This window comes from Pipistrellus hanaki (genome assembly GCF_964339955.1).
Source record: "Pipistrellus hanaki genome assembly, chromosome: X".
NCBI lineage: Eukaryota > Metazoa > Chordata > Mammalia > Chiroptera > Vespertilionidae > Pipistrellus > Pipistrellus hanaki.
The window spans coordinates 6,380,943-6,406,836 of NC_140524.1; the positions used below are offsets into that span (position 1 = coordinate 6,380,943).

The 25,894-nt window shown below is 39.3% G+C and overlaps 1 protein-coding gene across 4 annotated transcripts in view; it reads right to left on the reverse strand.

Annotated features, from left to right (window-relative positions):
* Positions 1-25,894, reverse strand: part of SHROOM4 (shroom family member 4) — a 192,312-nt gene that overhangs the window by 96,166 nt on the left and 70,252 nt on the right. For all 4 annotated transcript variants that reach the window (XM_084870953.1, XM_084870956.1, XM_084870955.1 and 1 more), the window contains one exon: positions 17,284-17,435. In XM_084870953.1, coding sequence (XP_084727079.1) covers positions 17,284-17,435 — 152 coding nt within the window. The remainder of the gene's footprint in view (positions 1-17,283; positions 17,436-25,894) is intronic.

Consider the following 25,894-nt stretch of genomic DNA (forward strand, 5'->3'; position numbering starts at 1 on the left):
GCAGGGATATAACAACAGAAACAGGTCAGCTGGAGAGGTTGGGAGGTAACCCGGACAAAGTCCCAAGGTATGGTGGTTCCTTTTCATAATCATGTTGGTCCAAGATCTGGATATCAGGTTTTAAGGAAAAGAAAAGGTGTACCTAGACTTGATAAATTCTTAAAAACAGGCTCACAGATAACCATACTCATAAGAGACTGAATGAAATCTCATGCCAATTTAGTTGACCATGAAAAATATAATTATCAAGTGGACCAGTTACTCATAGTACCTACTTCCCTACATCAGTGTGTGTGTGTGTGTGTGTGTGTGTGTGTGTGTGTGTGTGTAATCCTGAGTCTTTCCTGGGGGTCATATGGTATACTAGATGCTGGGGAAACAACAATGTATACAAAAAATCCACTCTCTTCATGGTTCTTCTAATCCTGGATCAACAATTGTTTTCAGTGAAGGGACAAATAATAAATATTTTAGGTTTTACAGGTCATATAGTTTCTGTCATAGCTAATAAATTGTGCCATTGTTATGTGAAAGCATCCGTAGACAATACATTAATGAATAAGCATGGTTCTGTTCCAATAAAACTTTATTTACAGCCACTGAAATTTTAGTTTCATATAATTTTCATGTCATAAAATACTATTTTTCTTTTGTTCCCCCCCCCACCGACCATTTAAAAACACTCTTAGCTAGCACGGCATTCAAAAGCAGGTGGTAGGCTGGATTTAGCCCATGAGCTACAGTGTGCCAACCCCTAGTCTAATGAGGAAGATAAATGTAGAAACAGATTATTTCAACACAACATGATAAAGTCTAGAGTTTTATGGGAGCCAGAGAAAGGCCACCTAACTCAACCCAAGGCATGAAAGTATCCTAGACATAGCAACCCTAGAACTGAGTCTTAAATAATGTTAATATGAAGGCATTCACTAAGGAAAGAAAGTTAAAAATATGCTCCAAGTAGAAAAGAGAAAATAAAGTCACAGAGTTGCTAAACATAATGAAATTATTGGGAAATGATATTCCTCCGGCAATGGTATTACTCCAGTTGAGGAGTGCCAGATAAACTTATAGGTATGGATAGGAATGAAGATATTAAATGTCTTATAGAATATGCCTCTGGGCAAGGAAGGCCACTAACAAGTTTTCAGCAGGGGACTGATATAATTGAATCTGCACTTTAGATTTATCTCTGTGGCAACACTTTGGCAGACAGATCTGAGATAGTTGAGAGGCTACTGACGTAGACTAAGGAGAGATGATGAGGGCCTGAACTAGGGCAATACAATAGCAGTGGTGATGAAGAGAAGAAGATAAATTCTGACAGTGTCTACAAGGTAAAATCAACATGCTTCAGTGAGGGAATGCAAGGAGTCATAAGTGACTGAGTTTTCTCACTTGGATGACTAAGTAGATTAAAGTACCATCAACTGCTATTGGATGGGGAGACTTTTATAAGCTTGATAATGAATTCAGATTTATACACATTGCATTTCAATTTTCTGTTGGGATTTCCTGTGGATGTTTTTGCCAGGCAACTGTGTATATGAATTTTTGGGAGAGATTAGAACTAGAGGTACAATTATGAACAGAGATGTGATAGTTAAAACCACGAATAAATGTAGTTGCTCAGGTTTAATAAGAGTAAGGAGACTCCTGGGCCATGGTTATAAAAAAAATAATAAAAAATAAAAATAAAAAAAGACTCAGTCTGGCTAGTGTGGCTCAGTGGTTGAGTGTCAACTTATGAACCAGGAAGTCATGGTTTGATTCCCAGTCAGGCCACATGCCCCGGTTTTGGACTCGATGCCCAGTAGGGGGCATGCAGGAGACAGCCAATGATTCTTCTCTCGTCATTGATGTTTCTCTCTCTCTCTCTCCCTCTCCCTTCTCTCCCTTCCTCTCTGAAATCAATATATATATATTTAAAAAGGGATATTGGCAGTCAGAAAAAAATAATATTTGAGGCCTTAATGGTATTGAAGAGCAATTGTAAAGAGAAAGGGGTAATTAGAAAGGTAGAAGGAGAAGAGGTTGTTATGAAACAGTAAAAATTAGTCTTTCTCATCCAATTCCTGAGAACTTAAACCTTAATACTTCAAGGAAGTGGTTCTCAAACTGTAAGCTTTTCCCCTGGAAAGCTTGTTAAAAGATGTTGCTGGGCACCACCTCCAAAGTTTTGCTTCAGTAGGTCTTTGGTGGTGACCAATAATTTGCATTTCTAACAAGCCCCAAAGAGATACTTGCCAGTGAGAACCACAGTCCTTTTTTTTTTTTTTTTTTTTTTTTTTTTTTTAGAACCACAGTCCTAAAATATCCATCATGAGTAATGAATTAAATACTTGCTTATCTGATATATGATAAAAATGGCAATTTGCCTTTTGATCTTACAAATAACGTTTTACTCCAGGCTAATTATGAGGAAAACATCAAACAAATACCTTTTAAGGTATTAGTACATTCTGCAAAATATCTAACCAGTAATCTTCAAAACTGCCAAGGTCATAAGAAGAAGAATGTCAACCAAAAGGAAACTAAGGAGACATATGACTAAATATAATGCGGTATCCTGAAACAGAGAAAAAAAATGAAATTGGGGAAAATATAAAGTATGGACTTTAGTCAATAATACTGTATCACTGTTGGTTCATTAATTGGAAATAAATTAACCATAATAATGTAAGATATTCATAATAGGTATAGAGTATATGGAAACTCTCTGTACTATCTTCTCAATAACTCTGTAAATAGAAAACTTTTCTAAAATTAAAAAAATAAATTATTGCTTATGCATCTAGAGCAAGCATGTCAAACTCGCGACCCATGGGCCACATGCAGCCCACAATGAATATTTTTTTGGCCCAACCAATACAATGGTATGTAAGAAATGTTTTAATAAACATTTCATAACTTAATTTTTACAATATCCTGTTATACATAATTATTAATAACGAACTACAATGTTCACTAATGACTGATTACTATAATCATTTTGCATTCATTTCCCTTATGCACCTATGAGTAGGCATACCATTTCTCTCCACTAATACTAGCAGCGAATATTTTAGCAACCCATTACCACATCATTAATCTTGGACTGACTTGGTGTGCGCAACAGGAAATATTTCACTTTCAGAGAACAAGAAAAATAGGTTTATTCGCGTTACATTTATTAATTTGTGCAGTTATTCAGTGTCTGGTAAGTTAATGTTCAAGAAAATAATTTTTATTAAAATGTTCTATTATTTTATGTTAACGATTACTCATTTGTTCCAGCCCTTTGTATTCAGCATGTCTCTATCAAAATAAAATTAGGTTTGTATGAAAATTGAAGCTTTCAGGTTTTTTTTGTGGCCCACATAAGCTTAAACCTTGTTTGGTTGGCCCTCGTTAGTCTTTGAGTTTGACATGCTTGATTTAGAATGCTCCTAGTTTTGTATTAACCTTGAAGCAATTTATATAATATTCACTCAAGTTATTTTCTTTGTTCTGTAATTTAGAGAAGGAACCCTGTCAGAGAAGAATGGAAGTTGTCAGGGGTCCATGAGAACAGGGAGCATACCTATGTAATATATGACCAATCACTAGACTCTAGTATAGGCTAGACCACATGTGTCAAACACAAGGCCCGCGGGCCAAATCCAGCCCGCCAGGCCTTGCAATGTGGCCCGCACCGCGCTGTCATCACTGCACTCCGCTGTCAGTTTATGACATTGTCAGTTTATGACTGTTCAGTAAACCATTCGGCCCGCGATTTAGGCTGAATTTTAGATTTTGGCCCCTTCTCTGATTGAGTTCGACACCCCTAGGCTAGACATTCAATAAATATTTGTTGACTGAAAGGTTGGCAAGGTCCATAGTACAGTTGGAGGAGTGAACTGCTGATATTTTAAGGGTTTATCAACAGGGGTGGGGAACATCTGACCCGAGGGCCATATAAGGCCCATAAAATCATTTGGTCTTGCCCTGCCAAGGCATTAGGGATGAGTTAATTAAATATTTGGCCAAATATAGCCAGCTAATTTTTTAAAACATATTTATTTATTTCAGAGAGGAAGGGAGTGGGAGAAAGAGATAGAAACATCAATGATGAGAATCATTGATCGGCTGCCTCCTACATGCCCCCCAATTGGGGATTGAGCCCACAACCTGGGCATGTGCCCTTGACTGGAATCAAACCGGGGACCTTCCAGTCCACAGACCAATGCTCTGTCCACTGAGCCAAACCAGCTAGGGCAGCCGGCTAATTTTTAAGTTGACAATTTTGTATGGCCCACAAATAATGTTATAAATATCCAAATGGCCCTTGGCAGAAAAAAAGGTTCCCAACACCTGCTCTACAAGGACAATAAAATATTTCAGTATGACAGTAGAAATTAGGGTAGAGAGGATGACAGTGAAGCAAGTGCCAAAGTATAAAACAATAGTGGAGAATGGCCTGGAGGCTGATAGATGATATTGGTAAAGAAATAAAAATGGTAAAACCTGCTCATTTGAATTTCAAAAGTGAAGGGATTTTGAATGCAGCTGGAGAAATAATGCTTTGGAAGTTATCTGTGGAAAGCATGCCTAAACCAGAGCATATTAAGGTACAGTCCATTAAATTGTTTTGCTTTTTTATTTTATCATTTAACACAGTGTCCTGAGACTTTACCCATATGATTAGAAATTACTTGTCTATTATAAGCATGCATATTAGCATAACCAATGGACACAGACACTGGGACGGTGGGGACTTGCCCGGACTGGGAAGGGATTGGAGAGGGGGTCAATTGGGGGAAAAGGAGGCATATGTAAAACTTTAGACAATAAAAAATAAATAAATAAATAACTTATCTACATTTTATCTTTCTGTGCAGTTTTGTCATTTCTACCATATGCATCCTCTTTCTTTAAAAAAAAATATATTTTATTGATTTTTTACAGAGAGGAAGGGAGAGAGATAGAGAGCTAGAAACGTCGATGAGAGAGAAACATCGAACAGCTGCCTCTTGCACACACCCTATCGGGGATGTGCCCGCAACCAATGCTCATGCCCCTGACCGGAATCGAACCTGGGACCTTTCAGTCCGCAGACCAACACTCTACCACTGAGCCAAACCGGCTTTGGCTGCATCCTCTTTCTTTGATACATATTTCTTTTTAGTCATTCCTAAGAATTCTTTGTGTTTGGTAGCTATTATGAATGGAATATATTTCTCCTGATAGCTCCTAATTGTTATTGTAATCTATTGTTAGTTTTAAATTAAATTTGCGCTTCTTTGACTTATCCTTTGAACTGGTTGTAACACATTACAATTTCTTCATTAATTACTTAAAATCTTAAAAATATGTTCATTTTTATATTGTTGTGAGAATTAAGGTTTTATCTTTTAAAATATTATAACATTTGTAATGAAGTATTATCATCCAATATAATTCAAGTAGATTTGAAAGGTTTTCATTTATAAGCTTTGCATCTTAGTTTACAGATTGTGTAGAATGTTATGTTTGGAGCAGTATATCAGGTGTTGACATCAGAGTGACTTAGCTTCAAAAACAATGTGAATAACTGCAAGATTTTCAACTTGATAACATTTTTATAAAACTGACCTTGGTAATTCCTAGAAAGTTTGAAGGAACTCACTGATAAAAACATCTGACCTTATGTTTCTCTTTGGTATTTGTTTTCAGTGTTTCTACAGTTACAGGTACATTTAGTTTTCAACTTCTCAACAACAGTTGGCATTGAAAATGTCATTAGATATTTTGAATTCCTCTGAGATTCACAAATTCATTAAGGTACAACTTAAGTCATATCCTATAATTTAAGAAATCTTTGTTGTGTTTCATTTATCCTTTAAATTTTATTTATAATTCATCTTTGTTTTCTTGATTAAATTTTCTAGAGGCGTATCTACTTGATTCATTGAGCCACTTAAAAAACTACCCCTTGGCTCCATATTATATTGGATTCTTAGTAATGTAATTTTATCCTTCATTTTTAATAATGATATATTTAAGGTTATAGATTTATTTTTGGATATTGTTCTCAAAGTTATGATAAGTCATGATCTCATTTTTGTCATTTTTTTATTAGTCTACTAGTGTTTCTTTGGGCTAGCACATGCATATAAATGTGTTCTGAAATGTTCAAGCAGTTGTTTAAATTTGCAAAAGTTTTTACATTATCATCAGAGAAGAGGATAAATATAATTTCTATTTGTAAGAGTTTTCAAAAGTTTTTCTGTGGCATACCATATAGTGATTAAGAAATATATATTCTCAGGGGGTTCATGATGGCGGGAGAGCAGGTGGATTTTCCTGCACCTCCTCCCAGAACCAAGCTGGTAATAAAACTAAATTGAGAAACATTCACCCTGAATTACCAACTGAAGACTAGCTGAAGAGGAAACTTTTAACGAGTGAGGGCAGAAAACACCTTAAGACCTGTAGGAAGGATGGGGTCGCAAGAGGGGCTGGCCCAGCTCCCATGGATGGCAGGTGGAGGATGAAGAGGGATATCTGAGCTGTGAGGGGAGGGGATGTGTCCCTGAGAGGAGTAAAGCCTGGACCCCAGGCTGGGCTCCCAACCCAGAGGACCAGAGCTGAGAACAGTGGCACACAAAACATCCAGCCAGGAAAAGTGGTGGGGCTTCTCTCTGCCTGGGAGATAAGGACCCAGTTGGAGATAAAGCCACTTAAAAAAACAACAACAACAACAACAACAAAAACAGAGCACAGGATTTTTCATTTGCCGCCACTCAATGAGGCTTCAGTGGAGGGAGGGAGGTGTGGCTGGAGTCACCTGAAGAGACCCTAGGGTGAGAGGCACTGGTGGAAGATGTGGAAAAGTGGTGGCTAGGAGTCCTATACTCAGTCATCTTCTCTCCACCCCCACCCCCATACTGCTGCAGCCATTTTTCCTGGAAGCTTAAACCCCTTGGAGCAGCAACAGCCTGGGAAAGGCAAATACCCCGCCCCGGGGACAGCAGCCCCACCCTCAGGAATCCTGCTTGCCCCACACTGCATCTTGACACTCCCTGAACAGTTACAGAAGCCAAACCTATGGGTCTGGACAGTCTCAGGGGGCATCAGTGACAGTCTTTGCGGTGGGTGCATTTCCCCCATTGTCTTTGGAACCTGACTAATGCTTTTCCCTCAGGGGAGACCTGATAGAAACTCCCAGCTTCGGGCAAACATAACTGGAATACATACAAGGGGTTCTGCCCTTTTGAGGTCAGGGAAATATTCGCAACAGACTCAGATGTGTGACTCACAGAGGGGAGAACATACCCACCACCTTCCTTGAAATTTGAACGTCATCCCCCTCACTGACGGAAAACAGCCTTTCAGTTGACTAAGTCTAGCAGTTGGACAGCAGGCAGAAGTGGGTGGAGGCAGATCCCCGAGGTGTCTTGGGATATTAGCTGATCTGCCCTGAACCTAGAACACAACTTTGTCCCTCCCACACGCAGCCAAGTCCTGTGGAGGCAGTCACAAATAGTGGGTCGCTTGAAGCTTCTAACCCATTGGGAGAGCCAAACATGGACAGCTTTGGACAGTGGCTAGCACCCAGTACTTCCTGGGAAGCACAGAAATGGCATACACAACAGTCAGCCTCTACCAATGTAAGAGCAAGATACAAAGGGAGCTCCCAGGGGCACTAAACTCTGCTGAGATGAATGCCACTTGGCTTTTTTTTTTTTTTTTTTTTGCATTCTTTTCTTTACATTTTTTTCTTTTCTTATTGCTTCATTATTGTTTTTATCTTTTATCCTTTATAGCTTATTTTTCTCTTTCCTTTTGTGCTCTGTTTTTTTTTTTGTTCTCCTTCTTTCTCTGCTTTTTTCCTGTTCTTATTTTTTCTTTCTTCTATCTCTTCTTTTTTTCCTTTTCATATTCTTTTTCTTCTTTTCTTCTATACCAGTCCCCTTTTCCTATTCTTATTTTTTCTCTTGCTTCATTCCTTTTATATTTTTACCTTCCCCTTTATTCTTCTCATAATTTTTCTTTTCTTATTCTTGTTCTCTTTTCTCTTTGTGAGTGTGTGTGTGTGTGTGTGTGTGTGTGTGTGTGATTGGGTGTGTGTTTGTTTTTGTCACTGTAGAGGTATTTTATATGTGTGGTTGTGGGATTTTTTTGTATTTGTTCTGTCAGTGCCTGCACAATAGCTCACATGACATGGTTAAGGTTGAGCCTCAGAGACAGACAGCCTGCGGGAAGATCCCATCCATGAACAGAACAATGACAATCAAGGCCCAGTTACAACAGGAGAGCCCAAATAACATGCACAGGGAAATTCCTAAAGTATCTAGCTCAGGAGAACAAAGTCTACACTACTAGGTCCCATAGGGTATGTACTATATAAGGTCACCCCACAGACTGGGAAGCATAGTTCTACCTACTACATATAAACAAGCACAAAGAGACAGCAAATGTTGGGAAATAAAAAAACAACAACTCCCAAATGAAAGAAAAGGAGGAAGCTCCAGAAAAAGAGCTAAAAGAAACAAAGGCAAGCAATTTATCAGATATAGAGTTCAAAGTAATGGTTATAAGGAACTTCAACAGTCAGACATAAAGAATACCATATCTGACATCAAGAATACACTGGGCCAGCCAGAGTGGCTCAGTTGGATGAGCATCATCCTGTGCATTGAAAGATTGCTAGTTCAATTCCCCAAGTCAGGGCACATACCTGAGTTGCAGGTTTGATCCTGGTAGGGGCATATACAGAAAGCAACCAATTAATATTTCTCTCTCTCTCTCTCTCTCCTTCCTCTAAGGATGTCCTTGGGTGATGATTTTTTTTTAAAGAATACACTGACAAGAAGAGAAAAACCAAAGAACTTATGTACTTATATGCATAGTTCATGGACATGGGCAATAAGGTAGTGAAGACCTGGGGCAGGGGAATAGGTGATGGGAGGATGAAGGTAAAGGGGGGAGAAGGGGAGATATCTGTAATACTATCAACAATAAAAGTATATTTTAAAAATAATAATAAATAAATAAATAAACAAATAAATAATATACTGGTAAGAATTAAACGTAGATTGAATGAAGCAGAGGATTGAATCGGTGATTTAGAAGACAAGGTAGGAAAAAAACACCAAATCAGAGCAGGAAAAAGAAAAAAGAATTAAAAAGTAGGATCGTTTATGGGAATTTTAGGACAACATGAAAGATAACAACATCACATCATAGGGGTACCAGAAGGAGCAGTAAGAAGCAATAAATAGAGAACTTATTTAAAGAAATAATAACAGGAAACTTCCCTAACATGGGGAAGAAAAAAGTCACACAATATCAGAAAGCACAGAGAGTTCCAATCAAGATGAAAACAGAGACCCACATAAGACACATCACAATTAAAATGGAAGATGTTAAACACACAAAAAAATTTAAAGGCAGCAAGAGAGAGATAGAAAGTTACCTATAAGGGAGTTCCCATTAGACTGTCAGCTGATTTCTCAACAGAAACACTTCAGGCCAGAAGTAATTGGCATGAAGTTTTCAAAGTAAAAGAAAAAGCAAGAACCTGAGTCTAAAGCTACTCTATTCAACAACACTAACATTTAAAATTGAAGGTAAAATAGAGCTTCCCAGACAAAAGAAGGCTAACAGAGGATATTACCAGCAAACCAGCATTGCAAGAAAAGTTAAAGAGACTGCGTTAAGGAGAAGAAATCAAGAGAGAGAGGAAAGGGAGACAAAATTGAAGTCAAATTGGCAGACATGTCCAGTGCCTTCTCAAGGAGCAGATAAAGAAACAACTAAATCAAATAACATCCACTGGAATTGGCAAGTTAAACACAGCTGGTGAGACAGTCATGGCCAGAAAGGATAGAGGACACCTGGAGAATGGTAGGATCGGGGACCTGGGCTGGAGAGAGGGATGCCTGACCACCAGGATGAAAGGGTCAGAAGGAACCTGCGCTGCACCAAGTCCAATCCCTTGGGGACATGTGTAACACTCGACTGTGTAACGGGGTCCAGAGGGCTGCTGGCAGACATGGAATCTAGATCTAAGCCCATAGCTGCAAGAGGCTGTGCCCAGAGAGGCAGCCTGAAGAACTGCCCTAGTCGGGTGGTACCAGGGGAGAGAAATGCCTTTATATTTTCCTTGCGTTTACTTACTAAACCCAGTTCATAGGACCTTTCCATTGCAAACACTCACCAAGGCTGCAGCACAGGTGGAGGTGCAGTTTTGTGGAAACTGGGGAGAGGCTGTGGAGAGGAGCAGGACAGGCAGAGGTGACCAGGAATCCGGCACTGGGACAATCTGGTCCCTCCAACCCTAAGCAGCCATTTTTCTCCTGAAGAGCCAGCCCCTCCCAGCACCTGCGGGCAACTAGTGCAGCAGCACCCAGCCTCAAGCTCTGCAGAGGAAACCAAGAATGTGAATAGGCCCAGGAAGCCCTGGGGGACTGGGTGGAGGGGTCATTTGGTCCTGGAAACTAATACTGAAACACCCCCACCTAGAGTCCCTGTCAGAAATAGATGCTTGTGTAAATACAACTGGAAGCAGGCAGACAAATAAAGGGGGCAGATTGGTCTCTCCTTCCTGAAACCAAGGCTGTGGAGACAGACACAGAGGAGTAGTGAATCACTGTGAACTTCAACACGGTGCGACTACCTAACAGGAAACTGAAAAATGGCAGACAGAACAGGAGAGAGGTGTCTTAAACCAGCCCGCATGGGACATTAAAACCCAGCTGAAGAGAACAACACTTCACTTTTATATTTTTTACTTAAGAAAGAAAAAAACTTTTTTTCTTCATTTTATTTTTTTTACCTTTCATTTTTTTTTTTTTTGGATTATTTTTCTTCACTTTATTTTTATTTTTTATCATTATTTTACATTATCTTAATTTTTCTTTTTTGCTACCCCTTTATTCCTCACTTCTCCCTTTTTCATCCTGTTTCTCCTCTTCTATTCCTGAGTTAGTTTTTCTCTCTCCTTTCTTTTTACCTCTTGTTAAAAATTGATCTTCTTTTTAAAAATATATTTTATTGATTTTTTTTTACAGAGAGGAAGGGAGAGGAATAGAAAGCTAGAACCATCGATGAGAGAGAAACATCGACCAGTTGTCTCCTGCACACCCCCTACAGGGGATATGCCCACAACCAATGTACATGCCCTTAACCGGAATCGAACCTGGGACCTTTCAGTCCGCAGACTGATGCTCTATCCACTGAGCCAAACCGGTTTTGGCTCTTTATCTGCTTTATTGAAGCATTATTACTAATATAGTATCAGTTGGCTTACTCGTATAACTAATTTCCTCTCCCCTGCTCCAAGTCCATGCACCCTTCTCTTTTCTGTTTCTTCACTAGCCAATTTTTATGCTTTTGTTTTTCCTCTACTCTCTTGCTCTCTTCTTCTCCTAATAGCTTAATTTAACTCACTAAACTCAATCCTATATGTTCTCTCCTCTATTCTTATTTCCCAAACATAGATGAATGTATAGATAGATAAAGACAAAAACCATTTTAGTCTTTTTATTTACTGATTATTTTGTTTGTTTACTTTTCTTCTTATCCACTCATTCTCTTTCTACATCCTCTATACTGAACTGAGGCCATTCCCCCTATTAATTCAATTCCTTTACATTAATTACATTAATTTCTGGAAAATAAGCTCTGCTTCTAGAGATTCTGCTCCCACCCCCCTTTTTTTCCTGGGTGTTTGTTATTTGCACTTTTTGGTTTGTTTGTTTGTTTTGTGGAATTTTCTCCCCATATATGTATATTTTCCCCTTCTTTTTTTCTTCTTTTCCTTTTTTCTCTTACATTTTTTCCTTTTCTCAAGATCAAGGAAGAAATTAAAATCTTCCTGGAAGCAAACAAAAACAAACACACAACGAGCCAAAATCTATTGGACACAGCAAGAACAGTCCTGAGAGGGAAGTTCATAGCATTACAAGTCTATCTAAAGACACAAGAAAAATTAATAATAAACTATTTAACCATATAACTTAAAGAATTAGAAAGAAAACAACAAGAAAAGCACAGAGTAAGTAGAAGGAAGGAGATAAATCACTGGAAATAAACTTAACCAAGGAGGTAATTAATATACTTGTACTGGGAAAACTATAGGACATTTAAAAAAGAAATAGATGATACAAACAAGTGGAGGCATATACCATGTTCATAGATTCAAAGAATTTACATAATTAAAGTGTCATACTACTCAAAGGTCCTGAGACATGAAGGCATGAAACAGACTGACATATCTCAGAGGCAAGGAGGTAGGAGGGTGGGAAAAGATTAATCAAAGAACATATATGCAGATATGCATAATCCATAGACACAGACAGTAGTGTGGAGAAGGCCTAGTGTGGGGCAGGGTCTAGATGAAGGGGGAATAAAGGGGAGGGGTGGGGGACATCTATAATACTGTCAACAATAAATACAAATAAAATTATTTATATATATATATATATATATTTATATATATATATATATATAAATATATATATATATATATATCCTGTAAATATTTCTCTGTTTTCTGAAAATGTTCTCAGAAATAAGAATATTCACTGTCCATAAAAATATTTTATGGGGGGGATAAGGACACATATGTAATACCTTAGTCAATAAATAAATTTAAAAATATTTTTATATTTATTAATTAGACTTAATGAATTATGCTTTTCAAATATTCTAAGTACTTATATTTTTTGTATACTTTTTCTGTAATGATTAAATTACATGGAAATCTCCCATAAAGACATTTCTTTAATTTTTCTTCTTGTATTACAGTTTTTTTTCTTTACATATTTTGATGCCATTTTTTGAAGAAAGAAAAAAAAAGGTCTATGACTACAATATCCTAATATAGCTTATATCTTTTATCATTATAAAATGAATTTCTTGGGACAAAAATAATTGTATGATTATTGTTGTTAGTATGTTGTTGTTTTTTCAAATAGGTTAATGACATGATAAGATCATTTATTTTGAGGATATATTGATTGGAAGGAGCTAAGACCAAAAGATGAGAAGGCAGAAATTATGAATGACTGAATTAAGAAAAAGGTTACAGAGAGGTTTTTAGGGGACTGGATTGAAGGAAACTGGATTGATGGGGTCTAGGGCGAGTGAGAAGTGTTGAAGATAACACTTAGACTTCTGATATTGTTGACCATTATCTAAAGGCCATATAGGAGGAAGAGCTGGGCTGGCTTTTTAGAATAGGCCATATTAAACAGTTCCCTCTTTTTATATTCCTCCCAAAGGACTCAAGCCCAGACATAACGCTCAGTGTTGAATCTTTGACTACAATATCCTAGTTGATTGCTTACTCAAACCAAAGTCTTCCTACCTTATTCTAAAACGTTAGTATAAATACCAAATTTCAGGGAGAACACATTTATTTTATGTGCTAGGAGCTCTTTCATAAATTTGCGGAATAACTTATCTTTATAAGAATGAATAACTGCCCTCCCTATACTATCCTCAGGGTAGTCTACAGGTGAAGGTTATATTTTCCACAAGAGGGCAGCATCATATAATAAATTATGCCATTGAAAGTCTCCTCCAATAAGGGCTGAAAAGAAAAGATTGAAAGGTAAACTACATAGGTTCAGGGAGCCATGGGAACTGCCACACCAATGAAAACATAAAGGGCCCTACTATCTCCAAAGGCCATAATTAAGTGACTGGTAGGTGGTGGCTGATGTTGCTATAGGTAAGCGAAAGAGGACTTGGAGCTTACCAAGGGAAGATGAGTGAGTGACACACCTGAACACTCTCATTATTATGACTAACCCTGGATGGTCACTTATGAGTTCTACAAAGTGCTGGTATTTCTGGTATTTCTGGTATTTCTGTATAATCAGTATCTCACAGGGACCTTTATTTCCTGTTCAGATCTTTGTTGCCGATAAATGATTTCCCAGCAAATCATGTTCTCTGAAGGTTATGTTGCAAAGTACACTACAGTTCTGATGTTCTCCTTATTTAATAATGTTTTGTTATCCCAATTATGCTTCTTTTCTGTATTAGGGAAAGAAATGAGACTGAAATTCATTGATAACCCATTATGAAAAAGGCATTTTACATAAATTGCTTCATTTAATCAATACAATGATGCCATTATATAATAACTATTTCCCATATGACAGAGCTAGGAAGTAACATACATGGGATTACCTGACTCCAAAATAAAAACTCTGCCAAATGCACCAAGCTACCCTCCAAGAAGTCTTATTTATAACCTAAATCGTGACCAATTGAAGATTGAGTCCATGACAATGTGTGTATTGTATAAAGCATTGCTTAAGATGTCACCTCCTATCCAAATACATGCTCAGACATAGCTTAATATTAATATTAGATACCAGAAAGTAACATAATAACAGTAAATGATTATGATCCTATATTCACCCCCTACTAACTCAAAACCCTTTCATTCTTAATTATTCTTTCCTCAGGATAAAGCATTTAGAGGTGGAGCATGAGAACAATGGAATAATTAAAGATGGCTTCTGTGTTTCTTGGCTTGGTTAACTGAGGGCATGGTTGTCTCAATCACTGTGATAAGGATCTTAGAAAGAAATGACATTTTAGGTTTTGAGTATGTTTTCCTTGAAATGCTTCTGAGACATCTAAGTATAAATGTCCAATGGGAAGTTGGTTATATGAGTTTAGGGCACAGGAGGTACACTCATCCACATATAGATAATAATCGAAGCTCTGGAACTGGGTGAGATTTTTGATGCCATATTAATGAAGTCAGGAAGGATGGTAGTAGGGGAAATACCAACATTTAAGATATGGTTAAAGAAGAGTAGGTAGGAACCTGTTTGTTTTTTTTTTAAATGAACATTAAAAACAAAGAGGCAGCCAACCAAATGAGAGATGATATTTGTAAACAGTAGCTCCTACAAAGGTTTAATTTCCAAAATATATAAAGAACTCATAAAACTCAACACCAAACAAACATCCCAATCAAAAAAATGGGCAGAGGACCTTTCCCAAGAAGATACACAGACAATAAATATATGAAAAGATGTTCAACCTCACTAACAATTACAGAAATGCAAATCAAATAAGACTGGATAAAGAAGATGTGATATATTACACACCCATAAGAAAAGATGAAATAGCATAATTTACAACAACAAGGATGGACCTTGAGAACATTATGCAAATATAAAACTGTCTGGCTATTCCTAAAAATAAAATAAAAATAAAACCCAGCAATCCCTTTCCTTAATATATACCTGAAAAACTAAAAAACTTGTATTCACAAAGATATATGCACCCCTATGTTCACTGCAGCATTATTCATAGTGGCCAAGACATGGAGACAACCACAGCGTCCTGCGATGGAGGCCTGGATAAAGAAGATGTGGTCCATATGCACAATGGAATACTACTCAGCGATAAGAAAGGATAAAATAGTGCCATTTGCAACAACATGGATGGACCTTGAGGATACTATGCTAAGTGAAATAAGTCAGTCAGAAAAAGCTAAGAACCATATGATTTCACTCATATGTGGCATATAAAACTGAAACTCATGGACACAAATAGCAGTGTGGTGGTTGCCACAGGGAATGGGTGTCCCATCCATGGAGACAGGAGAAGATTTGACTTTGGGTGGTGGGCACACAGGGCAACATACAGATCTTGTAACATAGAAACTCACATCTGAAACCTGTATGATCATATTGACCAATGTCATCCCAATAAATTTAATTTAAAAATAAAAATAAATAACATTTAAAAATGAACAGAGATATAAGAAAAGAACAGGTAAATGGATATCTTGAAAGCAAGAAATGAGAGTTTAGAACATTATAAACTGATGAATAAAAAGATAGATACCGAGACAGTAAAGCAACAAACAGACTGTCAAATTACAGTGGGGAGGATAGGGAGATAAGGGGGGAGATAAGAGATCAACCAAAGGACTTACATGCATGCATATAAACATAACCAATGGACGAAAAACTCTGGGGAGGGAGGGCATGTATGGGATTGGGGGGGGAGTGCAATGGTACTATCTATCTATCTATCTATCATCTATCTATCTATATCCTTAATAAAAATTAAAAAAAAAAAAAAGAAAAAGGAGAGTTTCACAAAGGTGGGCATAATCCATAGCAACAAAATCAAAGGCTATGTATAAATTGTATATGATGAAGATTGAAAATAAGCCATTGATTTTGGCAGTTAGGAAGTAATATGCAGCTTTGACAGAATAGTTTCAGTGGAGTTCTGAGAGTCAAATTTAGACTGCAAAGGGTAAAAGGCAAAATGGTAGGTGAAGAAGTAGAGACGTGATTATAGAATCTCCTTTTAAAAGATTATCAGCAAAAGAAAGAAGATAGGGTGGTAGCTAGAGGGGAAAGTATAATTGTGGAAGGATGTTTTAAATTCTATTTTTATAATAAAAATATTTAATATGGAGAAACCTAGGCCTGTGTATAGAAAACAAGCTAACAGACGTTCAGTATAATTTTCAGTAACAGAGCAAAGATGCAGCAGCCATATGGAAAGCTAACCAGTAGGCAGATGTTTGGTGGCAGTAGAATGACTGTTCTAAAATGCCCTTACCTACCTTTTGTTTATGCCACTCAATTTACCTGGAGTGCCCTTTTCCTTCAGATGGTTTGTTGTCAGATTCTACCCTCCCTTGAGCTCAAATTTTACCTCCTCTATGAAGTCTTACCCTATCAATCTCTTCTGAAGTTCCTCTCTTTCTCTTGAACTCTAATAGCAATATCTGTTTGAACAATCCATTTGACAATCACCCCTCACTCTGTGAAATCTCCTTAATTTTGTTCTTCAAAATTATGTTGCTAATTAATCACATGTGAATCCTTTCTCCCCTGCTAAACTATACACTTTTCAAGGGCAGGGTTTCTATCTTAGAGTTTTCCACAGCCTCCAGAATGTCTACCATGGAAGGTAGTAGGGTCTCTTTAAATCTACGTGGTTGAGCAGTGGTAGCCTGTTGTGAAGAAGACAGAAAAACAGTGGGTTAAGGAGGCCCTTGGTGTGCATTGAGTCATTTTTTTCACTCAATAGCAAATAAGACAGACTCTTGCAGAGGTAAAGTAAATTTATACAGAAGACACAGATAGTATGTGACAGTGTCAGGATTTGGACCAAAGGCCTTTCTCCTAATACAGTATTTTCGGTTGTGTACAGAATTCTGTTCATGGGAAACACCTCTTTCCTTGGTGATATTGATAGAGATATGACTGTATTGAGGTTTTATTACAAACCAAGTGGGTTTGGCAGCCCTTGCACCGTGCAGGAAATGTCCCTGTACCTTACCTCCTGACAATCAGCTTGAGGATCCTGAAGGAGCCTTTGATGAGGATGAGGGCCTCTTGGCGGGAGCCATACAATGGAGTGCCATTGATATTCACCAGCTCATCACCAGTCCTCATCTTCTGGGACAAGGCTGCCTTGCCCCCATCTTCAATCTGTGTTGCAGAGAAGAAGATAGAAAGCAGGTGGTGAGGCAAATCCTTCCCCAAAATTCTACTTCCGTCTCCTCCCAACCTCTGAGCCACAAGTAATACTGCAGTGGGACATGGGAGGGTTGGGGTAAGGGGGAGGCAGTGAGGTGGGTGATGAATGGCTCCAGGAAGCTCCAGGAAGCAGCTAAAAAGCTGATCATAGACCATTATTTACTGAAGGTAAAACTTGGCCAAGCCTTTGAGGAAGGAGGCAACATGATAATAATACAATATGTCCATCTAGAGTAGGGGTGTCGAACTCAATCAGAGAAGGGGCCAAAATCTACAATCCAGCCTAAATCGCGGGCCGAATGGTTTACTGAACAGTCATAAACTGACAATGTCATAAACTGACAGCGGAGTGCAGTGATGACAGTGCGGTGCGGGCCACATTGCAAGGCCTGGCGGGCTGGATTTGGCCCGCGGGCCTTGTGTTTGACACATGTGATCTAGAGAGACAAGCACTTCTAAATATGAAAATTATGCTTGGAAGGAACCCCACAATATGGGCTGCAGTAGCAGAATGGCATAGCAAAATGTGCACGTAAATTAGAGTACAAAGAGCTAGACTTCAGCAAAATCACCTTTGGCAAGTCCTTTCCTATCTTTTTAAAAATTTTTTTTTTATTAAATTATTATCTTTGTACATATACCATTGCCCCCCCCCCCCCTTCTTTCCTATCTTTTGGCAGACTTTTAATTCTGACAAATTTGAGTTTGGATATTGGGTCTAGTACTTCATAGTTGTGTAACCCTGAACAAGTTACCTAATATATCTGTGTCTTGAGGACCTTATAAGTGAAATATTGATAATAAGAGTACCTACCTCACAGGGTTGTTAGTATACAAAGTGTCTGGGAGCAATAAGTCCTCAATAAATGCGAGAGTTCTGATTATTATAGCAAGGGGATTGAATCTGGAGGTAGCTTCTAGCTCAATATTCTGTGAGTGAAATTGCAAATTCAAAAGATTCAAAGTATGCACAAACAAAGGAATTGATCATTTATCTGTGTCTCTTCAACAAGTACCCAGCATAGTGCTTCCAGTGTCTGGCACATAGGGGGCATTTACTGAAAGCTTGGAACCTGGTTGTTCACTGTTCCACCACAACCTAGAAAATTTCCATTGAGAAAGCCAATCTTGGCAAGAAAGGGAGCATTGAAAGCAAAGTCATAAATAATAGCCACTGTGGTAGACAAAGGAAAATCAAAGCAGAATGTCCCCTATGGGTCCTTGCTTATAGCTACTTTTATCCTATATAATAAAAGCCTAATATGCTAAGTGTCCAGTTGTCTGGTTGGCGGTTCAGCCAAGGCGTACTATGCTAATGACATATAATACTAAGGCTGCTCAACTGCTTGCTATGATGTCGACTGACCACCAGGGGGCAGACAGTTGACCAGTTGATCAGTCGCTATGATGTGCACTGACCACCAGGGGCAGATACTCTGACCAGTAGGTTAGCTTGCTGCTGGGGTCCGGTAGATTGGGACTGAGTGAGACAGGTTGAACATGCCCTGGAGCTCTCCCGCAGTCCTTCCCCACGGGGGTGGGGGGGGCAGATGCAGTGAGCTGAGCAGTAAGGAGCAACGAGCAGGTGGGCAATAAGGAGCAAGGAGGATGTCCAACTGCCGGCTTAGGCCCGATCCCCGGGGAGCAAGCCTAAGACAGCAGGATGACCTCCCCCAAGGGGTCCTGGACTGCGAGATGGCACAGGCTGGGCTAAAGGACTCTCCTTCTACTTCACAAATTTAGTGCACCAGGCCACTAGTATATTATATATTCCTTCAACCCCCAAAGTGAGTTCTACCTATTGGACCATCAATTCCATCCATGGTGTTAGGAATCATCTCATCTATCCATTAATTCAGTCGTCAAGTTTTTAGTGAATTTCTAGTATGCTCAGGAGAACATGCTGGGCATACAGAATAGAGGAAGGCACACACAACTTCTAGATTCAAGGGTAGGTTACCATCTAAAATTCATATAGCCACACAAGTGGTTTAGTAACAAAAGGTCTAATCCACTGATAGAATCAGAAAGAGGTGTTTGTTTGTTTGTTTGTTTGTTTGTTTGTTTGTTTTTCTCCAAGGGCAAGTTGAGGTGAGGGTGATTAAACCACACAATCTTTAGGGAAAATTAGATTCTAAGTGGGGCAACTATGGGCTGGTCTTTGCCACAGGTATTTTTACACTTCTACTCTTGTTCCAATCTTTCTCTCAGTTTTTAATAGCATCCAATCTATCCCACACCATGGAAGTTAGAATATTGCTGAGCTTTAGATTGGCCAGGTCATATGCAATTTGGCAGATGTGCCCTCCTTAGTGCAGAGAAAAATGTTAATTCAGGGTTTCAAAAACCCCATCAAATAAATTGAAATTTTAAGTTAAGTCACAGACTGTAATTAAATTTATTGCTGCTAACCCAACAGTTTTTAAATTGATCTTTTTTTGATAAATTATAGGTTAGCCAAGTGACTTTGAATATATATACCTTTGTTCCAGTACCTGGGCCACCACTCAAAATAAGCCTATATTGGTAAATGTGGAACAACTCTCAGCAAATTAATTAGGATTGCACTCTTATTCCAATTGTCATTATCATTATTACTCCACAGTCACTGCTGCCTGCTGCCAAAAAAAAAAAAAATGCTATACTTGAATTTCAGGAGTTCTATTTGAATGACTCATTCCTTTGGCATCGGTGAAAGGTCCTCAGCTTCAGGCAGGAATTTCAACAGGGCTTCCTTAGGCTAACAAACAACCACAAATAGGAATCAAACTAATGATTGCTAATAGATTTTTCCTGTTGATGTGCATTAGTCTTAATTCACTCTACTCATTTTTTATTCATACAACTCAATTATCCATATTACTGTTAGCCACAGCAAGTCTTCCCTTCAATATGTATTGATATTAAATACCACTTCGAGTTAATTAAGCACTTTGTTACATCAGCAAGATCTCTGTTTATTCTAGGCCAGAAAATGAAAGAGAGGTACTTTTTAAACTAAAATGCTTAGTTTTATTGCTGTAGCAAAAGTTCAGGCATTTTACATTCCCTACTGCCACTTCAGCTGCCATTATCTGAGTCCTTGCAGGAACTCTTTTCAGGCTGACTACATGCCCTTTTTGCCATTCCATGCCCTATCTCAGTCACCAGCAGTATCCTCCTCAGGGCAGACAATGCCACTTTAGCACAAGCGTGAGGATTTGCAAACAATGAAACAGCCAATTATTGGCATACAGCACAATCCCAGAGTCCAGACCGATCCAGAGCAGGGTATGAAACTCTCTTTGGTTGAAGATATCTTGGACTATACACCAAACTAGTCCTTTCCCAGACACAGGGCATTTACTGAGCTATATAACTGATTCTTTCATACTCCTCCTGATTTTTTTATGCTTTTAAAAGCTATTGTCCACTAGTCTTTTTCTTCCCCTGCATCCACATAGATTTCTGGGAAAGAGCATGTCTTTCGTTTATTGTTTTGCCTCCTGAGAGCCAGTTCTCCAGGTCAATGCCTCAACCACACATTTGTTTATATAGAAGATAGAACAACTGTTCATTTTTCTAACAAGGAAATGAAAAAGGAAAGGAAAGAAAAAGAAGGAAAGAATGGAGGAAGGGAGAGAATGAGGGGAAAATATATATATGGGGGGGGGTGTCCCTCAGCCCAGCCTGCATCCTCTCCAATCTTGGACCCCTCTAAACGGGCAATTGGACATCCCTCTTACAATCCAGGACTGCTGGCTCCCAACTGCTTGCCTGCCTGCCAGCCTATTCATGCCCTAACCACACCCCTGCCAGCCTGATCAACACCTAACTGCTCCCCTGCCGGCCTGATTGCCCCCAACTGCCCTCCCCTGCTGGCCCAGTAACCCCCAAGCCCTCCCCCACAGGCCTGGTTGCCCCCAACAAGCCCCATTTTGTGCTAATGAGATGATGCTTTAGAAATTTTTTATGGGTCCTCAAGGTAACATGAAATGCTCTGATAGCTGGCAACAAAGTGACAAGTCAGCTGCTTGAGAGTAAAGGCAAAGAAAAATTGACTTAACAGCACTTACTAGATTTCTAGTAGCTTTTATTTAGTCAGATATTAGCAGATACTTGCTTGGGTCTTTTGAATAAATTTATAAGATATGAGAAAGTGAAGAAAAAAGTTAAGTCAGGTTTATCTTGAGAAATGCTGTCAGCAAAAGAAATAGCATCTGCAATGATAAACAAATGGTATTGAATGCTTATAACAATGGTGTAAGAGCAGCATTAAAAATCAATGACATGATGCCGGAACCGGTTTGGCTCAGTGGTAGAGTGTCGGCCTGCGGACTGAAAGGTCCCGGGTTCGATTCCGGTCAGGGGCATGTACCTTGGTTGCGGGCACATCCCCGGTGGGGGGTGTGCAAGAGGCAGCTGGTCGATGTTTCTCTCTCATTGACGTTTCTAGCTCTCTATCTCTCTCCCCTCCTCTTGTGAAAAATCAATAAAATATATATTTAAAAAATAATTTTAAAAAATCAATGACATGACTGTAAATACCTCTACTTGCCACAAGAACTTTATTGGAAAATCAGGCATTGACTAAAACTTTCTTGGCCAGTTCTAGAACCTTCTGGCCAAATTACCAGCCCATATTCCTACTTCCGCCAGCTAGTCTAAGAAGGTAAAAACGTTTACTTGTTTAAATTGATGGTTTGTTTGTTGTTGTTTTTTGCAAATAGACAGAAGAGGTCCACCCAGAATACAGTGACTTCATTGCTTTAAGAAAATAGAATATCTTGTGAATGTCATTTAGAAGATTTTCAGATTCTATTAACACTTCAGACACTCATTCAGCAATTTGGCCTTTCCTAGGGAATAAATATAAAGAAAATATAGAGGTGGAGATAAGCTAGATTTAAGAAGTTAAACTATTAGGAAGTAAGACCACAAAATAATGATGATAAGTCTAGGCTTATTCTGAAACTTAGTTTGAAATCTTGAGTAGATTACAAGTTGGGGAACATTTCTAATCTGCCTTTTCTATCCTAGTGGTACCCCTTAGAATCTGACCATGCTAGGAGAGACTAATAAGAGTGCCCTGGACAGGGGAGATACAGTCTTTGAAATCTCTGCAATGTCTTTGCCATGACTTTCAGCAGTCCAGTTCCAGGTTGTGGCTATATCGGCTGCCCTGCCTTGTCTCTCTTGTAGCAACTCTCTCCCTTCAAAATTCCTCCCAAATTTCCAAAGTCGTCTAGAATAGAAAAACAAAAAACTCTAATGTTTCTGATTTTATGTTTCCAAAAGGAAAAATAGAAAACAAAAACCTCTTTCTTAAATAAAGAAGAATTCAAAAACACCAACCAATTACAAAAATGTAAGCAAGCAAAAAAAAAAAAAAAAGAAAAGAAAAAGAAAAAGAAAGAAAGAAAGATAGAAAAGAAAAAAAGAAGTAAATAGGCCTGGTTCTAAGTAACAATCCCTGTATGGAGACAGATCAAGAAGGAGGTAGACATCAAGAGAGAAGATATTCTTTCCCTCTACCAGCTAAGAAGTAGATGCCCAAATTCTACCAGGGGCGGTTGTTCTGTGAATCAAGCCCATGGATTCCCCTGACCTTGGGCCAAGGAAACTGTGCTGTGTGCCACAGCAGACCCTATACCTATAGACACCTCCCCAATTGCTTAATCATCACCTAGTTTACTAATCCTCACAACAAAGGCCCTCTAAGCTTGAAATCATTGAATATCCCTAGAGATTAGCCCAAGTCAAATTCTAAATATCTGTGCCAAAAACTCAGTCAGCCAAACTCAGCTCTAGGAATTTGGTGATGGAAAGGGGTAGGGAGTCAAAAACACTATAGCCTACATCAGCAACAAAAAGTCAATTTGTCTTTGATCCTACCAAGCCAGATCACCCTGTTGTCTCCATAAGTCAGATAAGGGGGAATAAACATCACTATGCAAGAGTAAACTCAGAGTTTCTTCCACTATCAGCAATATACTTATTGGGGTCCTGTTCACACTTTATAAACTCTAGTCAATTGGTTACACTGAAGTCTCTTACTGATGTTAATAATATCAGTGTTTGTAAAAAAAATGTTAGCCTTTGGTGGTTTAGAACAATAATCTCCAGAGTGGGGTATATATTCCCCAGGTTATGCACAAGATGATCTACTGAACAAGAGATTCTGGAACTTCTGTTTATATTTATGCTTATCAAAAAATTAAAACTCAAGACTGTTAATATTTAATATTGGTGGTATAAATTGTGTCATCAAAATATTTTTACTGATGCAAATTTTTACTAAAAATATTTGGCCAGATCATAGCCTTAAATGACAGGACTAGAACCATAAAGGTTTTAGAGTAAAACATAAGATAATATCTTTGGGCAGGATGTAAAATGCAATAACCATAAGAGAAAGAGTGTTATAGTGGAGTTCATCTATATATAAAAAAATATGTTCATCAAAATGCCACTAAAAAGTGAAAAGACAAGCCATAGACTGGGAAAAATGGAGGGGGTAAGCAGATGGGAAGTTCCACTACTAATTTTATACTTCTCTAGGCTCTCAATGTTTATATATTGTAGTTTTTTAAAATGCCAACAGAATTTTCTGGGCAATAAGAGACTAGGACTCTTTTTGCTCTTTTCTTTATATTCAACTCTGTTACAGTAAAGGAATGTATGTTATTTAAAAGGAACTTACACAATAGAGGAAAGCACAGAAAATAATTTAATTCATTCATATTCTCCCAATTAGACGTAATAGTCAATAATATTTTGATGGTTTCCTCCTCCAGTCTTTTTTCTTATGTCCATTAAATGTTCATTTTAATAAAAATTGAGATCCAGAGACATAGAAGCATGAAACAAACTGACAAATTTCAGAGGACAGGCAGGGGCTAAGGGGGTGGGGGAGCAGGGAGAGATTAACCTGGGAATTTATATGCATATATGCATAGTCCATAGACAGGAACAATAGTGTTGTAAAGGCCTGGTAGGGGCAGGTGCCAGGTAGAAAGGGTTAATAGGAAAAATACAAACAAACACCAAAGGGGACATCTGTAATACTTTCAACAATAAAGATAAATTTAAAAAGTCTAAGACAAAGCAGAAAGTCCATCTAGTGAGTGACCCTAGATGACAGGAAAGTCCAACAACCTTTCTCATACTATCCTACCTAATAATAGAGTAATATGCAAATTAACCATCACTCTGCTACACCATCAAGCCACGCCTACCAGTCACACCCACCAGCCAATCAGAGTATGCAAATTAATCCAACAAAATGGCAGTTAATTTGCATATGCAGAGGGAGGGAGGAGTGAAGACTGAAGACAGCATAGAAGAAAGAGGGAGGGAAAGTGGAAAGCAAGGCGGCTGTGGCTGCTGGAGGGAAAGCACTGGAAGCAGGGGTAGGGCAGGGCGGGGCGGGCCAGGCACATGTGGCCCCAGAGGTGGCAGCAGCAGGCACTGCAGCAGTGCGCATACATGGAGGCAGTGGCTGCTGCAGGTGCGATGGGTCGGGTGTGCGGGGCAAGGTGAGCAGTGGTGGTGGCAGCTCACGCAGCCATGGAGATGGTGGCCATGGCACGGTGGGGCGGGTGGGTACTGCCCCGCCCTGCTCACTGCAGCAGGAGAGGTGGGGGGGGGGGGCGGGGAAGGTGGCGGTGGTGGGAGGGAAGCCCTCCGAAAGTCTTGTAGGAATATTCCTGCAACAGGTTGCTAGTCTTAAAATATAAAAATCCGGGGACTGTCATGATCTAAACAACCAGATGGACAACTGAACAGCAGGCTGCATGGGGTGACAAGGCTGGCAGGGGTGTTAGTGAGGAACAACTAAATGACTGAACAGCAGTCTGCATGAGGAGACCAGACCAGCAGGAGGGTTAGTGAGGAACGACAAAACAACTGAACATCAGGCTGCGTGGGACAACCAGGCCAGTTGGGGCAGTTGGGGGTGACCAGGCCAGCAGGGGAGGCAGTTGGAGGTAGTTGGAGGTGACCAGGCCAGCAGGGGGAGCAGTAAAGGACAACCAGGCAGGTGGCGGGGGGGGGGGGAGTTAGGAGTGACCAGGTTGGCAGGAGGGGCAGTTAGGGGCAATCAGGCCAGCAGACAGAGGTGGTTAGGGGTGATCAAGCTGGCAGTGGGGGGGGGGGGCAGTTAGGGGCGATCAGGAAGGCAGGCAGGTGAACAGTTAGGAGCCAGCAGTCCCAGATTGTGAGAGGGTGCAGGCTGGGCTGAGGAGACCCCTCCTGTGCATGAATTTTGTGCACTGGGCCTCTAGTCTCTATATATAAAAGCCTAAGAGACTGGTCAACTGGTAGCTATGACACGTACTGACCACCAGGGCACAGATGCTCAATGCAGGAGCTGCCGAGCTGCAGTGACTTGGCAGCTGCAATTCTCAGATGACACACCAGAAACCAAAGAG